Source organism: Patella vulgata, chromosome 4 (assembly GCF_932274485.2).
Source record: "Patella vulgata chromosome 4, xgPatVulg1.2, whole genome shotgun sequence".
Lineage (NCBI taxonomy): Eukaryota > Metazoa > Mollusca > Gastropoda > Patellidae > Patella > Patella vulgata.
Window position 1 is genome coordinate 17,911,118 of NC_065882.2, and position 20,734 is coordinate 17,931,851.

At 35.3% G+C, this 20,734-nt stretch overlaps 1 protein-coding gene across 1 annotated transcript; it reads left to right on the plus strand.

The window, feature by feature from the left end:
- The first annotated feature begins 254 nt into the window (after positions 1–254).
- LOC126818606 (FGGY carbohydrate kinase domain-containing protein) lies at positions 255–20,689 on the plus strand. Its single transcript, XM_050546113.2, has 16 exons — positions 255–589; positions 3,127–3,350; positions 5,989–6,106; positions 7,132–7,283; positions 7,884–7,972; positions 8,643–8,770; positions 11,838–11,963; positions 12,736–12,839; positions 13,180–13,287; positions 13,720–13,781; positions 14,130–14,286; positions 14,877–14,951; positions 15,513–15,633; positions 16,870–16,964; positions 17,468–17,529; positions 19,226–20,689. Exons 2-16 carry the CDS (start codon positions 3,174–3,176, stop codon positions 19,302–19,304), a joined length of 1,653 nt encoding a protein of 550 aa, XP_050402070.1. The 5' UTR covers positions 255–589; positions 3,127–3,173; the 3' UTR covers positions 19,305–20,689.
- Positions 20,690–20,734: the final 45 nt, after the last annotated feature.

Below are 20,734 nucleotides of genomic sequence, written 5' to 3' on the forward strand. Positions count from 1 at the left end.
AAAAAGAACAAAATAACTAGGCCAAATGGTAGATTTATGCAGGTATATTTGTCTTTATTCTTACGGAAAAAACATATTAAATTTTGAAAACGTCTTTTGTCTCATGTTGAGGCCCCGCCACTAAATATTTGTTTCAAACAGTTTTCTTAAAGCGCGTTATAATTACAGTCCCGTTATATTATTGTGACCTCGCAAGCCGTGAGCTTTGACGAGTTATTCACCCTTGCATTGCAAGGCCATTGAAGGGGGCGTGGTACCGCATACAATTGCGAGGGAAACACGTGCAAGGAGATGAAACCGTAACATAATTAGTGACCTATATTAAACACTGACATTTACAGGCATCGCCAATCAAGCGTGGAATTCCTCATCACTCCTTTTGTTCTTCCTTGCAACCCAACAATTTTCGGAGTAACAGGCCTTATGCACCGTTAACGAAGCAAGAAACAGCCCGGCTGCCTCACAAGACGCCTTGTTCACTGTTGACATAATTTAACTATGTCTACCGAGGGTAGAATTACAGAAGCCAAAACAACGTTTTAAAAAAAAAAAACAGGAGTCGACGCTTGATGTGTCGTCTTCAATAAAAGTACGTATGCATCGTCTTATTTTGTATATTATCTTCCTGGATACATTCGTTTTTCTTGTTTCCAAATCTGTATTTTTAACAGCGGTTGAATGTGTTTTGTTATTATTAAATTTATTGAATGACAAATGGTTGAACTTGAAATGTACAATGGAAAGTTCTCATCCTGATGTGATGGTAAGTTTTGAAGCAGTTTAGATTTTAAAACTAAGATGTAATAGTATTTTCGCACAGTCACACTCACATGATAATTAATATAGGATTTTAAAAGAATTCACAAACAAATGTTGAACATTGTTGTTACTTTATTTCATTGTATTTGTCATTGAATTATGATACTATCAGTATCACTGAAAATGCAAGGCCTATGGTAGACTGCATAGGACAATTTCAGTACTGGTAGCTGAAACCCCTCCAAAATAAATTTAAGAATAAGAATTATAACACTTGGGTTATTGAATAATGTTGACCGTTAGTTATTGTCTGGTGCTATTAGTTTATCCATATAAAATATATATTCAGGAGGAATACATTTTAGATATATACACAGATTGGTGTATATCTGCCTATAATATTTACTTGTGAATATAGACTTATAATGCACAGTAGTTCCATTTTCTTTTTAATAAACACAGTATACATGTACATGTATATGTGTTGGGGGTTATTAGACTAAATATTGCACAGTGGAATATTTTTAGTGGATGCTAGTCATTGCAAACTCCCAATAAATTTTTGTGATAATTCTGCTTTGGAGATCTTTACCAAACACTAGTTGACCTGATTTGATTGTACAGATGATTTAAGTTTTGATTGGATTGTATTCAAAATTTGAGACAGGAGCCATGATGTGTGTAGCTGGCTTACTAACGGGAAATTTCCTCAGCATTTTAAATCCTGATTTTCCCATGTCAGTTCTGCAGGACAGAGAGCCTGGTAAGGAAAAACACCTAGTTATTCAGACAGTACAACAAAAGTTCAGTTTCTGGTATGGACATAAAAGAGAGAGAAATGGGATTTAACGTCTACTAAACACAAACTAGGTATTTTCGGGACTAACACATGATTGAATTTTATTTCAATAATTCGCTTGCACGTAGAATTCTTTAGCAGTGGGAGGAAACCGGAGGACCCGGAGAAAACCCACGACCCTACTCCTTGTCACATACAACCGGGGAATTGAAACCCCGCCAGTTGACTCAATGACAGACCTTATGATACAGTGTGCACATGCTAACCATTCGGCTATCCAACACCCCAGATGTTTAGACATTGAAAGTGTAAAAGTACATGTATAGGCGAACAAGTGTAAACTATTGTGTTTTACGTGTCAGTATGAAATGTTATGATTTTGCCTTGTTTTATGATTTCTTCAAAGGACCATCAGTGTCTTTCTCTTTTAGCCTGAGGGTATCATAGATCTTGAAAGTCTACTAAATTCTATTAAATGTTGTCCTATGGTTTCAAACAATACTGACATATTAATAACCTAAACATTCCACACGACAGTTTAAATGTTAACCTAGGCCCTTTAAATCCTGTTTTAATCTTTTAATAAATGAGTGATAAAAACTGTCATAATTACTTGCTGAGGTGTTATGAAACCGAACAAGTAAATTTCTACTGCACAAAATCCCTTGTGTGTTGTTAAGGGATTAATGTTCTTCCTCTCTAAAGTTGCATTCATTCTGGTTTTAATTGAAGCAATAGATCTGGGTTTTAATTTGTTAGCGCCTCTGACCTCTGTACATTATATAGAGAAATAGCACCTTTGAATCGTGTGTATTAAGATACATGTACCTTGATGTCACGATTTGATATGGTACACTGTTTGGCTTTGTTCCTTGTACATAGGACTTTACTGAAACTGCAACAGTTACGTGTCTATTTGGTTTCCAGTTTTGATTTGGTTGGTACACTGTTTGGCTTTGTTCCTTGTACATAGGATGTTAATGAAACTCCAACAGTTACTTATATGTGTCTATTTGGTGTCCAGTTTTGATTTGGTATACTGTTTGGCTCTGTTTCTTGTACGTAAGACTTTAATGAAACTGCATCAGTTATATGTCTATTTGATTCTCAGTTTTGATTTTGAACCTATTTAATACAGCTGAGATTGGATTTATCATATTGCTTCACTTTTATTTTTATCGTATTTATGTAACAATCTGCTACTGCGTTTTTTTGACAACCCTACTTTTTCTGATTGTAGAAATCTGTGATTTTGTGCTGCATTGCTTATTTATTTACATATTGTTGTTATTAGATCTGCCTAGGTCTAAAGGGTACTAGATTACTATTGGTTTACCCGGTTTTGAATTCATGTGCATAAGTAGTATTTGAAGTGAACTTATAGCTCGAAAATAAGCCAATGAGAACACAAAGTAAAACTATTTTTTTCATCTCGATATTCTCTCCTTGTAGCTATTTGTATGTTTCTGGTCTTTGTTTTTTCTTATGATTTGTTCTGTCTGTGTTTTACTGTACAGTTATTATTATATTATACTAGATGTGATACTAGACGTTTTTATTTTTTATAGACGAGGATATAATTTGTATGGATTTGATGAAGGGATACTAGTAAACAATGACCTATTACATTGCTGTTGATGTTGGTTCGGGTAGCGTGAGGGCAGCAGTAGTCAGTGAAAATGGAACCATGGTTGCTACAGCATGTAAAGAGATACAGATATATCAACCTCAACCAGATTTATATGAACAGTCTTCCGATGATATCTGGGAAGCTGTTGTTTATTCTATTAAGGTAGGAGTTCAAAAGAGAGAGAGAGAGAGAGAGAGAGAGAGAGAGAGAGAGAGAGAGAGGTTTAAGGTCCACTCAACACAAACTAGGTCATTTTGGGACTAACATGGTTCAGTTATATTTCGATGATTCGCTTGCACGTAGAGGTCTTTATCAGTGGGAGAATAACCACAAGGTTGGACAGGCGACCCTGTTCCTTGTCACGCACAAGGACTATAACATGCAGTCATCATCTGAGATTCACTATGGTCCATGATGTTGCGGGTCTTGAAAAATCCCTACTTAACTTGCACAGGTTTTTTTCCCCATTAATGTCACAGTGACCTTAACCTTGAAAACACTAGAGGTCAGAATTTTTGCTAAGAATAAGGAGAAACCCTATCAAAATTCAGACTTGCCCTTCAATTATATGGACTTCAGTATATGGTTGTAACATATTTTTGACCAAATATTGGAAGCCACTTTTGGGTAAGATGCGATAAGGACGAAGGACCTTGCAAGGACAAGGAAAGCTGTCTAGTCGTTCGGATGGGACGAAAAACCGAGGTCCCGTGTACACATTGGCGTGCACGTAAAAGATCCCTTGGCAGTTGGAATTTGATATAAGAGTAGGCCGCAGTGCCGCTGTCCGGGCAAAATTTCCCTCATAGCACACTGTATGGCGTATGCCCGTCTTCATTAGCCCAGGTTAGGAGCAGAACAGTAGGACGTTAAACTCCATTTCATTTCATTTCATTTCCTTGCAAGAAAAGAGCACCTAGTCATTCGGATGGGATAAAAAACAGCGGTCCCACCCCTGTGGACTTGGGCGTGCAGTCGTGCATGCTGAAGAACAGTGACTGAAATTTCCCTCGTAATGCCCGTCTTTATTATACCGGTTGGTGCAGAAAAGTAAGACGTTGAACCTGAGTTCATTTCATTTATAATAATTGTACAATGTAGGTAGGATTGACTTGTGACATACTCTAGATTTTGTCTTAATCCATCTAACAAATAATGTAACTGTAGACATCCGCTGTATATATGATATGATAGCCCTTATCAGATCAGGTAGTATGTACGTGACTTGATATGTAGATTAGACTGAATATCTTCATGAAGGAGAAAAATGATATGTATCAATGTTTGTTTAACAGCATAGCAAACAAATTAGAATTTCTGAATATTGTAAATTGAAGAACAATTTGTTTAAACTATATTGATAAGGTTGAAATTGTCATAATATTCTTTTGGCGAAGTCATTTGCAGGAATTTAAATTCCAACGTCCTAACCAAGGGAGGACAGACCCAGTGGCGGCGCCAGCCGTCGGTGATTGGAGGGGCAAAGCTGGGGCAAAGTCAAAGGTTAAGGGGGCAAAGGCACAAGCTTCAACTAGGGGTAGGGAGCCTCCCCCAGAAAATTTTTAAAAACAGGTTGCCGGAAATGTACTGATCGATGAGGTAAAGTGTCAAACGAACGGACTTGCGAATCACGACGAAGCCCACTCACAAGCGTCAAAGTAGGGAGTCCTCCCCCAGAAAATTTTGAAAAATAGACTGCCGGAAATGCTGTCTTACAGTATTCCCAGGCACCGATCGTCGAGATAAATAGATTTGACCAGATACCGTCCGTCGCCTGATCACTAGTTTATCCGACTAGAGAACAAAATGTCAAACGAACGGACTTGCGAACCTCAACGAATTCCCCTTGTGAGCGCCAAAGTAGCGAGTCCATTGGGGACCTCGCCAAGAAAATTTTGAAAAATAGACTGTCGGAAATGCTCTACAACATGCAAGTTTATGACTGAGTGGGGATGTGGGATTTATTCACCGTAGAAGGTATTGATTACCGAAACGTATCACAAATACTTTTTTTTATTTTCTAAAATTATTGGGGGGGCAAATCAGATTAATGGGGGGGCAAATGCCACCCACCAAAAGTTTGTTTTACAAAGTATTTAAAAGGCTTATCCACGTGCTCAACAATAAACATAAACATTGCACACATACACTAGTATCTGATTGGCCCATTTAACCTCAGAAGTGTTGACGTCCTCTTTAACCATCCTGACAGAATAAGACTCTAGTGAAATTGTTAGTATATACTGTTAGATTCTTATAAAAATTGAATCCTTTTCAAATGATTCTGAACCAGTAACTTAAAGGCCAGTGTGTAGAGCAAGGACTTCTTACTATGATAATCTTTTTGGCTAAATGCAAGCCTCTTAAAAAAGAGATCTGTAGCATAGGTTTTGATTGGTAGGTTGATCTGAGTTGACCATTCACAATATTTGCATTAATGAAAACATCATATACAGACATATCTTTAGTTTAAAAACACTGGTGTTTTAAAGACAGGTAGTGTAGCATTCACACATAACTATTTTGACCTTGTCAGTTAAAAGTTAGAGATAATTACATATGGGTACATGTCGTCAAGTTGTCAGCTGGTTTATTTGCCCCCCCCCCCCCCAACTTTGCGTTCAAACCACAAAGTTAAACTGGTTTATGGATCACCAGTGTTTTTAAACCAGTTAAATGTAAACGTCTGAAAGTGGGGTAAACAAATGAAAATAAAAGCTGAAGGAAATGTTGGTATAATATTAATAAGAAGTTAGTGTTTCTTTATTGTGTAGTTATTGATGATTATTATTTATTATAGGAAGCTATAAGTACTGCTGGTGTCAGTAAACATGCAATAGGTGGAGTGGGGTTTGATGCTACCTGTTCACTCGTAGTTTTAGATCAAGAAAATAAACCATTATCGATCTCTCCTTCAGGTAAGTGTATAATATTCAGAAGTTTGCAATGGCATCTTCTCTTTGAGAAGGTTAAAAATTAATAAAGTCTTATGTGCAAGTCTGGAGATCAGGCTTCTGTCTCGGACTTTGTCAAGTACAAATTATTGCAAAACGTATACAAGCCTGGACATCAGGCATCTGTAACAGACATTGTTAGATGCAAATTAACACAAAGTATATACATATATTATACTCTTCAAAAAAAGTAGGTAATATTCAGAAACAATACAAAACTGCGGAAATACACTGCTGTTTTTATTAGAGGTAACCAGTGTATGTTAATAACAGGCCGATTGCGTACATATGAACATAAACAGTTCATATGGGCGCCTTATCTGACGGCCCCATTTCACTCGCAAAGAGATACACTGTCGAAAGTGAAAATGGACGTTTTTGATTTTTGTCTTAATAATGAGTAATTGCTCCACAAATCCTTAGACATTCAGCAATTTGTCGTGGCATGCTCCTAATCAACCGTCCAATCACGATTTTGGGCAATCTGACCCACTCCTCTTGCAGTGCCATGGACAATTCTTGCAGTGTTGTCGGTTGACTTTGACGTCGACGAACACGTCTCCCGATCAAAATAAACGGCAGTTTTCGTCAACCCTTCCTTGAAGTGTCAAATTTGACAATGAACCCCTCCCACGTGTATGGTGCTATTGCGTGTGGCATGTGCAGCTCAGTGGTTCTTCTGTTGGGCCATAAGTTCTTCATCTGTGAACATACTCTCAAAGCATGTCAAGTGTCCATGACTATTTATCATATCACAACCTGCATATGTATTTTCATTTCAATATCCCCTACTTTTTTTGAAGAGTATATAATAAAAATGTTGTGTTATAATTTATTTCTGACAAAGTCTTTGACAGGTGTCTTCTGTCCAGGTATGGTTATGTGTTAATTTGTTAGTAGAATCGATATAGTTCTAAAACTTTATGCCTGTAGATTACATCAGTTCTTAATCTGATCCAGAATGATTCAATGTAAACGATTGTTTGTAGGTGCTCCAGAATGTAATGTTATAATGTGGATGGATCACAGAGCTACCAAACAAACAGAAAAAATTAATGCTACTGGTCACGATGTTTTAAAATATGTTGGTGGTGCCATGTCCTTAGAGATGGAACCACCAAAATTACTTTGGTTAAAAGAGGTAAGATCTTAATAATGTCTTAAGCCCAAGCCTGGTGGGGAAAAATCTTGTTCATCTATAGATGAATACACATCCTCTAATTCTGATAAAAGGAAGTTCTGTTTTGTGGCAAATTGAACCTTCTATCTTGTTGAGGAGGGTTGGATGGGCAAATGGTTAGCACGTGTGCGCTGTATCATACGGTCTGTCATTGAGTCAACATGCGGGGTTTCGATTCCCCGGTTGTATGTGACAAGGAGTAGGGTCGCCTGTCCAACCTTGTGGGTTTTCTCTGGGTCCTCCAGTTTCCTCCCACTGCAAAAGACCCCTACGCGCAAGCGAATTATTGAAATGAACTTTAACCATGTGTTAGTCCTGAAATGACCTAGTTTGTGGTCATTAAACTCTCTCTCTCTCTCTCTCTCTCTCTCTCTCTCTCTCTCTCCTTGAGTGCTGAGTAGCTAATAATCTGAGCTTAGTACAGTCATTTTCTATATGTCTTTCCAGATAATAAAGTTATTATTGTTACCCTCTTTAATTAATGATTCAAATCAACATTAATTTCACCCATAGCACACCACATGGCGTAACCCTTCTTCATAAATCCATTCCCTTTTTCAGAATTTAAAAGAACAATGCTGGGATAAAGCTGGTCATTTTTTTGAACTTCCAGATTTTTTAACATGGAAGGCAACAGGTAGTTTAACAAGGTAATAGTTAAACATATGTTCTCATTTTGTAATATTGAATTAAAAATCCCTGCTCAACAAGCTATGAGAAATATACAAAGATCGTCAGATGTTGTGTTTGTTGCGAGGACATGATGATCTAGCTATATCAAACAGTTCTATTACACATAATAAAAAGAACCTTGTTCATATCAATCCAAACAACCTCACTTTACCATACTTCGGTTATTGCATGTTGTTCAGCAATATGCTTCTGTTTTATGCAGATGGGGTTATGTTTAAGGCTTATGCTTCTAATTTATGCAAATGGAGCTGTATTTATTACATTTTAAGTCTCTATCTTCTGTAGTATGTAAATGGGGTTATGTTTATTGTAATTTTAGGTATCTTTGTGTTCTGTAGTATGTAAATGTGGTTATGTTTATAATATTTTAGGTCTCTGTGTTCTGTAATATGTTAATGGAATCGTGTTTACATGTATTATATTTTAGGTCTCTGTGTTCTGTAATATGTAAATGGGGCTATGTTTATTATATTTTAGTCCTCTGTGTTCTGTAGTATGTAAATGGGGCTATGTTTATTATATTTTAGTTCTCTGTGTTCTGTAGTATGTAAATGGGGCTATGTTTATTATATTTTAGTTCTCTGTGTTCTGTAATATGTAAATGGGGTTATGTTTATTATATTTTAGGTCTTTGTGTTCTGTAGTATGTAAATGGGGTTTTCAAGCTGATGATAATGGTAAACAAGAATGGAGTGAAAGCTTTTTAAAAAGTGTAGGTTTAGGTGATCTGATAGAAAATAATTATTATAAAATAGGTTAGTATGTTTATTATGTACAATATTTTTGTCCCCCGCCTTTCGAAGAAAGCAGGGGACTATTAAAATGGGTTCGTCCGTCTGTCTGTCTGTCTGTCTGTCCGTCTGTCCGTCCGTCTGTCCGTCCGTCTGTCTGTCCGTCACACTTTTTGGGACACAATAACTCTCTTCCTAATTGAGCTAGAATGTTCAAACTTGGTGTATGTGTTTATTAGGTCAATGCCTTGATGGAGTTCGAAGATGAGCATTTTCCGCTTAGGGTAAGCAGAGATAAGCAATTTGATTGGTTGATGCTTTGGGACACGATAACTCTCTTCCTAATTGGGCTAGAATGTTCAAACTTGGTGTATGTGTTGATTAGGTCAATGCCTTGATGGAGTTCGAAGATGAGCATTTTCCGCTTAGGGTAAGCAGAGATAAGCAATTTGATTGGTTGATGCTTTGGGACACGATAACTTTTAATTGAGCTAGAATGTTCAAACTTGGTGTATGTGTTTATTAGGTCAATGCCTTGATGGAGTTCGAAGATGAGCATTTTCCGCTTAGGGTAAGCAGAGATAAGCAATTTGATTGGTTGATACTTTGGGGCACGATAACTCTCTTCCTAATTGAGCTAGAATGTTCAAACTTGGTGTATGTGTTGATTAGGTCAATGCCTTGATGGAGTTCGAAGATGAGCATTTTCCGCTTAGGGTAAGCAGAGATAAGCAATTTGATTGGTTGATGCTTTGGGACACGATAACTTTAGTTCTAATTAAGCTAGAATGTTCAAACTTGGTGTATGTGTTTATTAGGTCAATGCCTTGATGGAGTTCGAAGATGAGCATTTTCCGCTTAGGGTAAGCAGAGATAAGCAATTTGATTGGTTGATGCTTTGGGACACGATAACTCTCTTCCTTATTGGGCTAGAATGTTCAAACTTGGTGTATGTGTTGATTAGGTCAATGCCTTGATGGAGTTCGAAGATGAGCATTTTCCGCTTAGGGTAAGCAGAGATAAGCAATTTGATTGGTTGATGCTTTGGGACACGATAACTTTTAATTGAGCTAGAATGTTCAAACTTGGTGTATGTGTTTATTAGGTCAATGCCTTGATGGAGTTCGAAGATGAGCATTTTCCGCTTAGGGTAAGCAGAGATAAGCAATTTGATTGGTTGATACTTTGGGGCACGATAACTCTCTTCCTAATTGAGCTAGAATGTTCAAACTTGGTGTATGTGTTGATTAGGTCAATGCCTTGATGGAGTTCGAAGATGAGCATTTTCCGCTTAGGGTAAGCAGAGATAAGCAATTTGATTGGTTGATGCTTTGGGACACGATAACTTTAGTTCTAATTAAGTGAGATTGATGAAACTTGGTGTATAGATTTATTATATGAATACCTTAACTAAGTTCGATAATGAACATTTTTTGCTGAGGGTAAGCAGAGTGATAAGCAATTTGATTGGTAGAAACTTTGGAACACAATAACTCTCCTTCTAATTGAAGTAGAATGTTCAAACTTGGCATAGGTGTCTATTAGGTGAATGTTTAAACTTGATGTATATGTAGATGTTCATTAGGTGAATGTCTTGACTGAGTTCAATAATTAACATTTCGAGCTGAAGCTAAGCAGAGCTAATCGATTTCATTTGTCGATGGTTTGGGACAAGATAATCTTGATTCTATCTGATAGAGAGTGATGAAACTTAGTGAAAAAAATAAATGTGCGATTAATTAATATGTGTCATCTATTTATTTTGCAATTTCGGCGGGGGACATCAGCCTCACTGTTGGCTTGTCTATATTATAACGAGCAATAGAATGTGGATACTCTTGAAAATTAAGATTTTAACCAAACACACAACACAATATTTCATCATATTGTTTTGGTGAGGAAAAATATTATTGAACACAAATAGATATTGACAAAAACAATTCAAGACTTTTTAAAAATTAATCATCAGGTTAATGGGGTTTATCCTTGCTGGTGTAGAAAAATCAGTTACTGTCTGAACCGTCGTAATTATTAAACGGATTTCTTCGATTACGAACAAACTACTTAACTTTGGGGGGGGGGGGTGGTGGATGGCTGAATGGTTAGCGTGCGCGCGCTGTATCATAAAGTCTGTCATTGAGTCGACTGGCGTGGTTTCGAATTCCCGGTTGTACGTGGCAAGGAGTAGGGTCGCCTGTCCAACCTCGTGGGTTTTCTCCGGGTCCTCAGGTTTCCTCCCACTGCTAAAGACCCCTACGCGCAAGCGAATTATGTAAATAGAATTAAACCATATGTTAGTCCCGAAATGACCTAGTTTGTGTCTAGTGGACGTTAAACCCCATTTCTCTCTCTCTCTCACTTAACTTTGGTTATTATAAACTTATCTGTGTGTTTGAAGTCAACTCCCGGTAAATAAAATCCATTGCACAATTAAATATTCCAAAGAATAAAAACGTTCTCTCTTGAAAAATTGGATTCCCACATACTTCTGACATGAGCTATACCAAAATGGAAGCTGGTTACGTCACTCTTCGGGAGAGATCATTTTGTATAAAGGAGTGACAGCATGCCCAAACTCAAACGATCGAAATGATCGCGCTTTGTTTTGATATTAATACGTGATTGTCAAACTCTGTCAAAATTAAACCACCTCCACAATATTTTTTGGGGGGTTTTGCCCAACATGGGACGTAAGCAATGTTGTGTTGCACTCGGTCGAAAATAAGTAAATACGTCAATTTTTTCAAGAGAGAACTCTTTTAATCGTTGGAATATTTTAATTGCGCATAGGATATTATTCAACGGGAGTTGATTTCAAATACACAGGTAAGTTTATAATAACCAAAGTTAAGTAGTTTCTTCATAATTGAAGAAATCCATTTAAAATTTACGACGGTTCAGACAGTAATTTAAAGTTTAAACCAGGGAGTCATGGTGGTCTTCCGCATCTACTGGGATATATATACCTTTTCATCAAATTTCAATCTGTGGAAGATATATGTTTTAGAAATAGAATGTGAATAATGATATTGTTGACAGGTGGTCCTAGTTAAAATTATTTACTGTGATGTATTAAATTGATTATTTTCAGGTAGTGAAGTACGTGCACCAGGTGAATGGTGTGGAGGATTATTACCTTCAACAGCTAGAGAGTTGGGGTTAAATCCTGCTATAACAGTTGCTCAATCTATATTAGATGCTCATGCTGGTGGATTAGGTAATTTGCTGTATTCATTATATTATAAACTAGAGTCTTAACCTGAGCTAACACTTCAAAATTTTGAATGTTGATCCTGTTTTGGATAAACCAAAAGACTGAGTACATGTGTGACATGCTGATTATCTATAGCATTGGAATACTGGATTTCCCTTTAACCAAGTTTAGTAATCTCTAGCATTAATTTGCATGATTCCCATAAGACAATAATACCATTGTATACAATAATATATGCAAGCCGTTGAGTTTTATAGTAATATGGTGTAGTTCAAACATATCCATGCTTGAAATTGAGCTTGGAAAAATTTATTTGTTTTAAGGCATTTAATATGAAAAATGGATCCCAAGCAATTTTGGTCACGTATAACTGTGGAAAATACTATTGTACCTATATATGTTGAAGAGGTATAATTGACCTAAATTGTGAAGACATTGAAAAATTAGTGTTATGGTTTTGAAAATAATAATGTGGGCATTTGAAATGTGCTGAAGTTTACAATCTTATGCGTCATCTTGTACAAAGTAGCCTAGGCTTCTGAAACCCAAGTCAAAACTGTCTCTCTATTTAAATATAAGTAGTACTGCAAGCCAGTAACATATTCTTACTCTACCTAGAACACCATGTATCACTTATATCTTAAGAAATTTCATAGCTAACAGTCTTGCTTTACGTAGCAAAGCGTCTGCTACAGAAGTTACCTCCCTTTATCTGTGATGTTATTATGGTTGTTACCTCCCTCTATCTGTGATGATAATTGTTGTATTTGTTTAGGTTGTTTGGCATGTAATCCTGAAGATCCAGATTTTCCTATATCATCTAGTAGTTATATGTGTCGTATGGCTATAATAGCTGGTACCTCAACCTGTCATATGGTGGTAAGTTTTATCTTAATAACAACTGGGAGCTGTGGTTGCTAAGCGAGTATGGTGCTGGCTCAATAAGCAGGAGGTCCCGGGTTCGAGCCTGGTTTTTGTCAAAAACGTTCTCAGAATGAAGGGCCTAGCAAGAAAATGTGTCTGATCGTTCAGATGGTACAAATAATCGAGGTTTTGTGTGCGTACAATTTACTTACGTGTGCCTGGGCCTCCCCATGCATCTTAATCGAGCACTGGCTACAGGTAACAGTATGTCAGAAATCTCTTTGAATTATTAACTGCTGTTTATTAATGACATGTTTTAGTATTGGAACTAAGAATGAACTTTTTTCTCTTTCAGGCTAGTCCAGATCCTATATTTGTAAATGGCGTTTGGGGTCCGTACTATTCAGCAATGATTCCTCATATGTGGCTAAATGAAGGAGGTCAAAGTTCATCAGGGAAACTGGTAAATATTCTCATCATTGTTTATTTACTTGTTGGATTACCTCTTATAATATTTTTCGTCGGTGGGGATGGTGTATGTGATAATATTTCGTGGGTGGGGATGGTGTATGTGGTTGATTAATCTACCACATGACCATAATGTTCTGTCATTTTGTCAAATGGCTTAGTTCCTACCCCAGGCTTGTAATTGTTAAGGATTTTTCTATGAGTCCTTCAGTTTTATACTTGTAAGCATACAAGCAAATTACTGAAATAAAAATGTAACATATGTTAGGTCTGAAATGATATAGTTTGTGTTAAGTGGACTTTTTAAAATCTATTGCTCTCTTTCTAATAATATTTTTATATGGCCACCGTGTGTTGAAGCGACATTAAACCAACTTTCTATCCTAACCTGTCTTCTGAATTTGATGATGTTTTTTTTTATTTCTAGATTGATTTTATCATTGAAAGTCATCCAGCTTATAAAGAAGCAGAAGAAAAATCCAAAGAAAGGTTTGTTTTAATAACAATATATCATATTAAATATGATTAATTATGTTTTAAGTGTATTTAAGAGAATCTTAGAATATCAAGATAAATTATAATCCAGTCTCATCAAAGTACATATCTAAAGTTTGTTTATTTATACATTCGATGGCCTTCCTCAACTCAATATAGATCTGACTGGTTTGTGTGGGAGGTCATGTCAGGATCACTGAAGTGAATTTTGACTGAATTGAGTAAACTATTAAAAACGAACCAAAATAACATGTAAAGAGTTCAAGTCTATACTAAAAATTCTACTGGTATACCCATTATATCGAAATCATAGTTTTGTATATGTATTTTCTTTGTTTCTAGGGATGTACATATGCATACTTTCTTAAATGAACTGTTAGATGATATGGCTGAAACGGAAGGCAAACATTCTATAGCAGAATTAACTACGGATTATCATATGTGGCCTGATTACCATGGTAACAGATCTCCAGTTGCTGATTGGACATTAAAGGGAATGGTAAGTGTCGGTTACAGTGTTGAGGCCATATAAAATAACTATTACAACTGAGTCACTTGAAAACAGGCACATGACCGGGTTTTATGTTAAGAAAATAAAAATAAAAGCATCTTTATTGATTGCTGCGCTGAAAAATTATAAATTGACTCCTTATCTGCAAATTTTTTAAAGATCTTTTAAAATTGACTCATGGTCTGCAAAATTTTGAAAGATATTTTAAGATCTTTCGTGGATAATTATCCTGCAAACTATATCTGGTTATGAAAAAGTAATGACTGAAATTCTATTCCATGGAGATAGGAATGATTGAAGGAGCAGCATTCACAGTACAAAATCTTTGCCTTTGTCCATAGATCGAGAAAACCATTAGTTACTATTTGTAAATAGACATTATTTAGTTGAGCGTACAGTAATTGTAAAATCTTAGATATGTAACATGAGAACTTGTATTTATGTAAATGAATTCCTGAAATATATAAACAGATGTTGAGATAAATGTAGACCTTGAAAATGTGATGTTTGTGATAAGTCATTTAGCCACATGATCCATCATGATATGTATAATATGTAAGTTTTTATATTGTTTACAGTTGAGTGGTTTAACTTTATCATCTAGTATAGAAAACTTGGCTTTAAAATACCTAGCAACTATACAGTCCCTTGCAGTAAGTACTTTAAAATAATAGTCTCTTGCAAGTAAATACTTTAAAATACCTTGTAGCTATACAATCTCTTGTAGTAAATACTAATACCTAGCAACTATACAGTCCCTTGCAGTAAGTACTTCCAAAACATTCTCCATTCACATATAATCCTAGCTAGTTTACAAGGAATTTCACACCTAGCTAGTTTACAAGGAATTTCAAATCCCTCAAAAGACTTGAAATAGATATTGTGAATTCCTCAAAATATTAGTATATACTTTGATTTTAGAAAATATATAGTGTGGTTAAAACATAAGTTATATATATTTCAGTATGGTACTCGCCATATAGTAGATAATATGTTACATATATTTCAGTACTTGTCATATAGTAGATAATATGTTATATATATTTCAGTACTTGCCATATTGTAGATAATATGTTATATATATTTCAGTATGGTACTCGCCATATAGTAGATAATATGTTACATATATTTCAGTACTTGTCATATAGTAGATAATATGTTATATATATTTCAGTACTTGCCATATAGTAGATAATATATTATATATATTTCAGTATGGTACTCGTCATATAGTAGATGAAATGAACACTAGTGGTCATGATGTATGTTATTTATCAGTATGTGGTGGTTTAAGTAAAAATAATCTATTTGTTCAAACTAATGCTGATATCACCAGTAAGTATTTCAATATTTTCTTTAAATCTCCTCTATTAAGTCGGGTGTTCGATCCCTGCATTGGCCGAGAAAGTTCATCCAGATTTTCTGGCGTGGTTTCCCCTTGTCAGTGATACAGGACGGAGGGCCTGACAAGGACAGCTGTCTAGTCGTTCGAATGGGACGAAAAACCGAGGTCTCGTGTACACATTGGCATGCACGTAAAAGATCCCTTGGCAGTTGGAATTCGAGATAAGAGTAGGCCGTAGCACCGCTGCTCGGGCAAAATTCCCCTCATAGCACACTGTATGGCGTATGCCCGTCTTCATTAGCCCAGGTTAGGAGCAGAACAGTAGGACATTAAACCCAATTTCATTTCATTTCATTTCCTCTATTAATAAAAACCTATAACATAGTTTGAGTTAATAGAAATAAAACATGATATGGATGCAACATTTTATTCTAGCATACTAGATATACTATAAAGTCGTACCTGGTCAGCCGCCAAAGCTGGTCTCATTTACATGAAAAACCAAAGCCAATTTATACTAAATTCACTTTGATAACACGGGTAATTAATAATATGGAACAAAAGGACTTATGTAAAGACTATATAATTAAATCATTTGTCATTGATAGATTATCTCACTATAAGCATATGGCAGGCTTCAGAACAATTGATGTGTGACAGCTAACGCTAGTAAACGTCATTAGTGATCAGCGGATTATCTAACTTGACCATTATACATATGGCAGCATCTGGTTCTTTATTAAATGAACAATAGTGTGGTCAATTAGAGAACAGTGGAGAGTTTATTACACATGCGGTCATAGGATAATTATAATCTTTTACCTATCACTGTCTCTCACACTATGTAACAAACCCTTAAAATGATAATTCCTGGTAGTTTACCTTCTTGATGGCATATTTCTGTTTCAATTTTATGTATAATAGACTGAATGCGATTGTCAGATAATTTCTCTATTCTCTTATATAGCAACAAAACCCTAGAACATAAAAATAACCTTATTAGTTTGAAAATGTCCTAACCCACTGCATTCAATAACTTTAGATATCTCAGGATATATATTGCTATATACTGATTGAGTTCTTTGTAATCACTGGCATCATGTATGAAAAGAATTACCATGTTAGTTTCAAAGTGACACAGATAATATTAAATGAGAGGCTGAACATCATTCATTCATTCATTCATCCATCCATCCATCCATTCATTCTAATTTGTTGTTTTGCAGACTTACCAATGATTCTACCTCACAATACAGAATCAGTTTTACTAGGTTCAGCTATATTAGCTGCTAGTGCTTCAGGAAATTACTCAAATATACAGGTATTATATCAATTAAACAAAATGTGCTAAAAACTACATTTTCTATTCTATTGGGTTCACTCATTCAGTAAATAAGGTGCTGAGTCCCTAACTACATGGTTACGGGTTCAAATAGGTGTTGACCATGAAAGTTCCTCTGATTCCCCCTGGTCAGTAGTGCAGGAACAAGAAAGAAATCAAGTTCGTGTATGCCCGTAAAAGAACCCTTGACAGTTGGAATGTTATGAAGAGAGCAAAATGTCCCTCATAGCTCACTGCATTGCATGTAACCAGTTTTTGCAGCAAAGTAGGACGTTAAACATCATTTATTTCATTTATCCCACTTTACCCCAAAAGAGTGCTTCTACCGAAAGCTAGTGATAAAACTGTAAACAATTTTAACAGTGGAACAGTTTCAAAATCGCAAAAATGTTTGAGCACTTTGTTCCCCTTACAACTCTTTCGCCTTGGCTGTGGAAGCTGCTAAACCCCATTTATTTATTTATTTATTTATTTATTTATAGGATGCGATGGAGAAGATGGGAGGTTTAGGAACTGTTATTTTACCTGATATGGATCTGAAACAGTAAGTTGACATATTATTTATTTATCTTTGTAATCATGACAACCTCCAAATTTAATACGCAAAACAAATGAAATGGATTGGGGTATGTTTATTTTTATAATCGGGACAACCGTGAAGACAGTTGGCTATGAGGGGAAAATCTACTTGTTTTGTCAATTAATTAGTCAGTCAACTTGCTTGTTGGCTACAATAACAGTCATACCTTAGTGAGAATTGACCATGTGATTCATAATCCGAGTGAAAAAAAACCAAAAACAAGTTTGCTAATTATAACAAGTTCAGTAAGTTGCCTTTGTGAAAATAAGCCATGTGGTTTCGAATGAAGACGATCTTGGCATGGATTGTGAATCTTGGGAATCGTGCCATCTTGAAGCCTCGTATGAATTTCAGGTAGAAATTAAAATGATAATTGGATCATACATTTGATGGCTTCACTGACCAGTTGTTAATTAAATTTAAATAGTCATTGAATAATCCCCTGATAGAACACCAAATATCCTGAGAAACAGTCATTTATAGTATATATTTTTGATAGAATCTCCAATGCCGATCCTAATAACACGTGACATGCATCGATTGGAATTAGGTCAATAAACCAGCGATGCTTGATTTAATTTTAAATAGTGTTTACCGTTGGGATTATTTATTGAAATTATTTTATACACATGCTGACAGAAGCTTAATTTAAAAATATTGGTGTTATTATTGAAGGCTGTGGCATAGTGGTACAGAATTGTATTTTTCAAGTTACGCGATAGACAAAAACATTAAATATGAAGAAATGTCATGGTGCTGTATCGGCTTATATTGGCTTCGGAATTTTCTAATACTGGCCGTAGTAGAAAAATCCTAATTTCAATCCACTGATGATATATATCTTATTACAAATGTTTTGCGTTATCAATCGAATAAACGCAGACAGTAATTTATTCAGATATTTTACTGATGTGACCTTCAAGCTGGTACATGAATTAAATATGGACAATTTTCAGAAAGGTGTACCTATTTGTTGTTTTTTTTTGTGGTAATCACATATATTAGCCTATTTAGAATACAACATTCTCCATAACAAATTACCAAGAATTATTTTTGTTGAAGTCTGGTTATATGAAAGGGAATGGAAGCTTATGATTACCCTATTGGCTACCAGGACCTCATTTGATCCATTTCTGGCCAGTTCATTTCAAAATGGATTAAAGATACATTATGGGAGATTAGATAAAGAGCTGGCAGTTCTCACTATAATAGTTAAACACTAGATAATGTAAAGGGGATTTGCTGAAAATTTCAGTCAAATTGATCCACTCTGAACCAAGAATTTAGCGAATGAATTTTCAGCCTAGCCTCGATCATCATTACTAAAGTCAATACGATAAACAGAATAGTCTCGATTATCCATTTCATGATTTAATCATGAATGAAAGTTGAGCAGAAAATCGGATCCTAATCCAGTAAATATCGCAGGCTAGCAATGACATCGAGAATCGGTTATGGTCTGGATAAGTTAATTAATGTCTAATTAATAATTTATATAACAGTTCAGGCCTAAAGAAAGATCTGTAATAGGCAGATTTAGCTCCTGCATAATGTATGTTTAAGACCCCTGGTCCAGATATATAACTTCAATTATGTCCCTTAGAAAATGTTGCAATAATTATGTACACACTAATCTTGATAATTTTATTGTATTTTCAAGGTATCATGAAAAGAAATTTAAAGTGTTTTTAAAGATGCTTGCTGATCAAAGAGAATATAGAAATATCATGGCCAGCTAGCAGATAAAAGACTTATAGCGGTTTAACATTTATATAGTCAAAAAACCATGTGCTGTCTGTACCTTTGCAATACCGGAAGAAATGTTGTGGAGATACATTTATAGACTTTACTGAGCTAAGCGTACAACAAAATATCACCAAGAAGTCTGTGGCTGCCGACATTGTTTTGTTCAAGATGGTTGCTGCTATGCAAGATAAAACATTTAAAGCAAGAGTCCCGGGTCAAGACAAAACCATGTGACAAATAATGGTTATCAGATATTCCGTTTGTTATAAAGAAGTTTTTTTTTATCACAATGAGAGAAATGTTGTTTATAAAGTCTATAAGTATGGAGGATCAATTGAACACTGTAATTTAGTTGAAATTCACGTATATTGTCAACCACTACTACACACATGATCACAATTTGGCAAAAAGCACCGAGGCCATAAATTTTTTTTTACTTGACAATTTCGCAAACTTGTAATCTATGCGATGCTTAAAATTCTGTAGCTTTTTTGGGACTGGAAAATATTGATTCTATTTTGAATTATATTTTTTCATTGAATGGCAGAATTAGCAATTGGTAATTGAGCAAAACTCCAGTTGTACGAAAGCAGGTTTTTGGTTCTGATATTGTATTCTCGTCACATACCCCCCAAACCATCTGTTACAAGTATCACAAAAATAAAATACCTGAAGGAGTATCGTGGAAGCTTTAATATTAATGTGATCAGTGTTTCTGACATTAAGATGGGTCCTCTCTCTCTCTTTGATCTGGGACAAAACATAAAATTGTCGATTTTATAGGATTTTATGTGTTGATTTGTTTTATGGGATGCCAATCTGTCACAAATTCAAAAATAAGGTCAATGTTGAGATATAAATTATCACAGTAAGCCAAAAATAAAATTAATATAGTAAACAAACCGAACTCTGTTTAATATTTTAAAACCATCGTATATATCTGGTCCCATCGCTAATCAAAATCACACATCAATACTTTATTTTGTCCTAAATCAAAGAGGTTTAGCCCATATTTAAATCCGCTGATCGTCATTTGCATTTTTTGGACAATTACACGCTACAATATACTCAAAACTAAACTATTAACATTAGAAAATCTACCAGCTTGGATTCATTCAGATTAAAAAGAGGCCCAACAAAAGATTTTATCCAACAATAGTAGGTGCTGCTGGCTTGTTTATATAGTCTATGGAGGATCTGAATGTTGGGAAATTTTCAATTCATGGTATCTTTATTAACTCTGATCGGAATCTAACCGTTTTAAACCTGATTCAACTTTGACGATATTGTAGTTTGAAAGAGATTCAGAATCTGTAAATTGGTGATCAACTGCTTTAAGGCAACAGGTCTATAATATCTATCTTTATATAATACAAATATTTTGAGCTTTACATATTATATATATATATTAATTTAGCTTTAA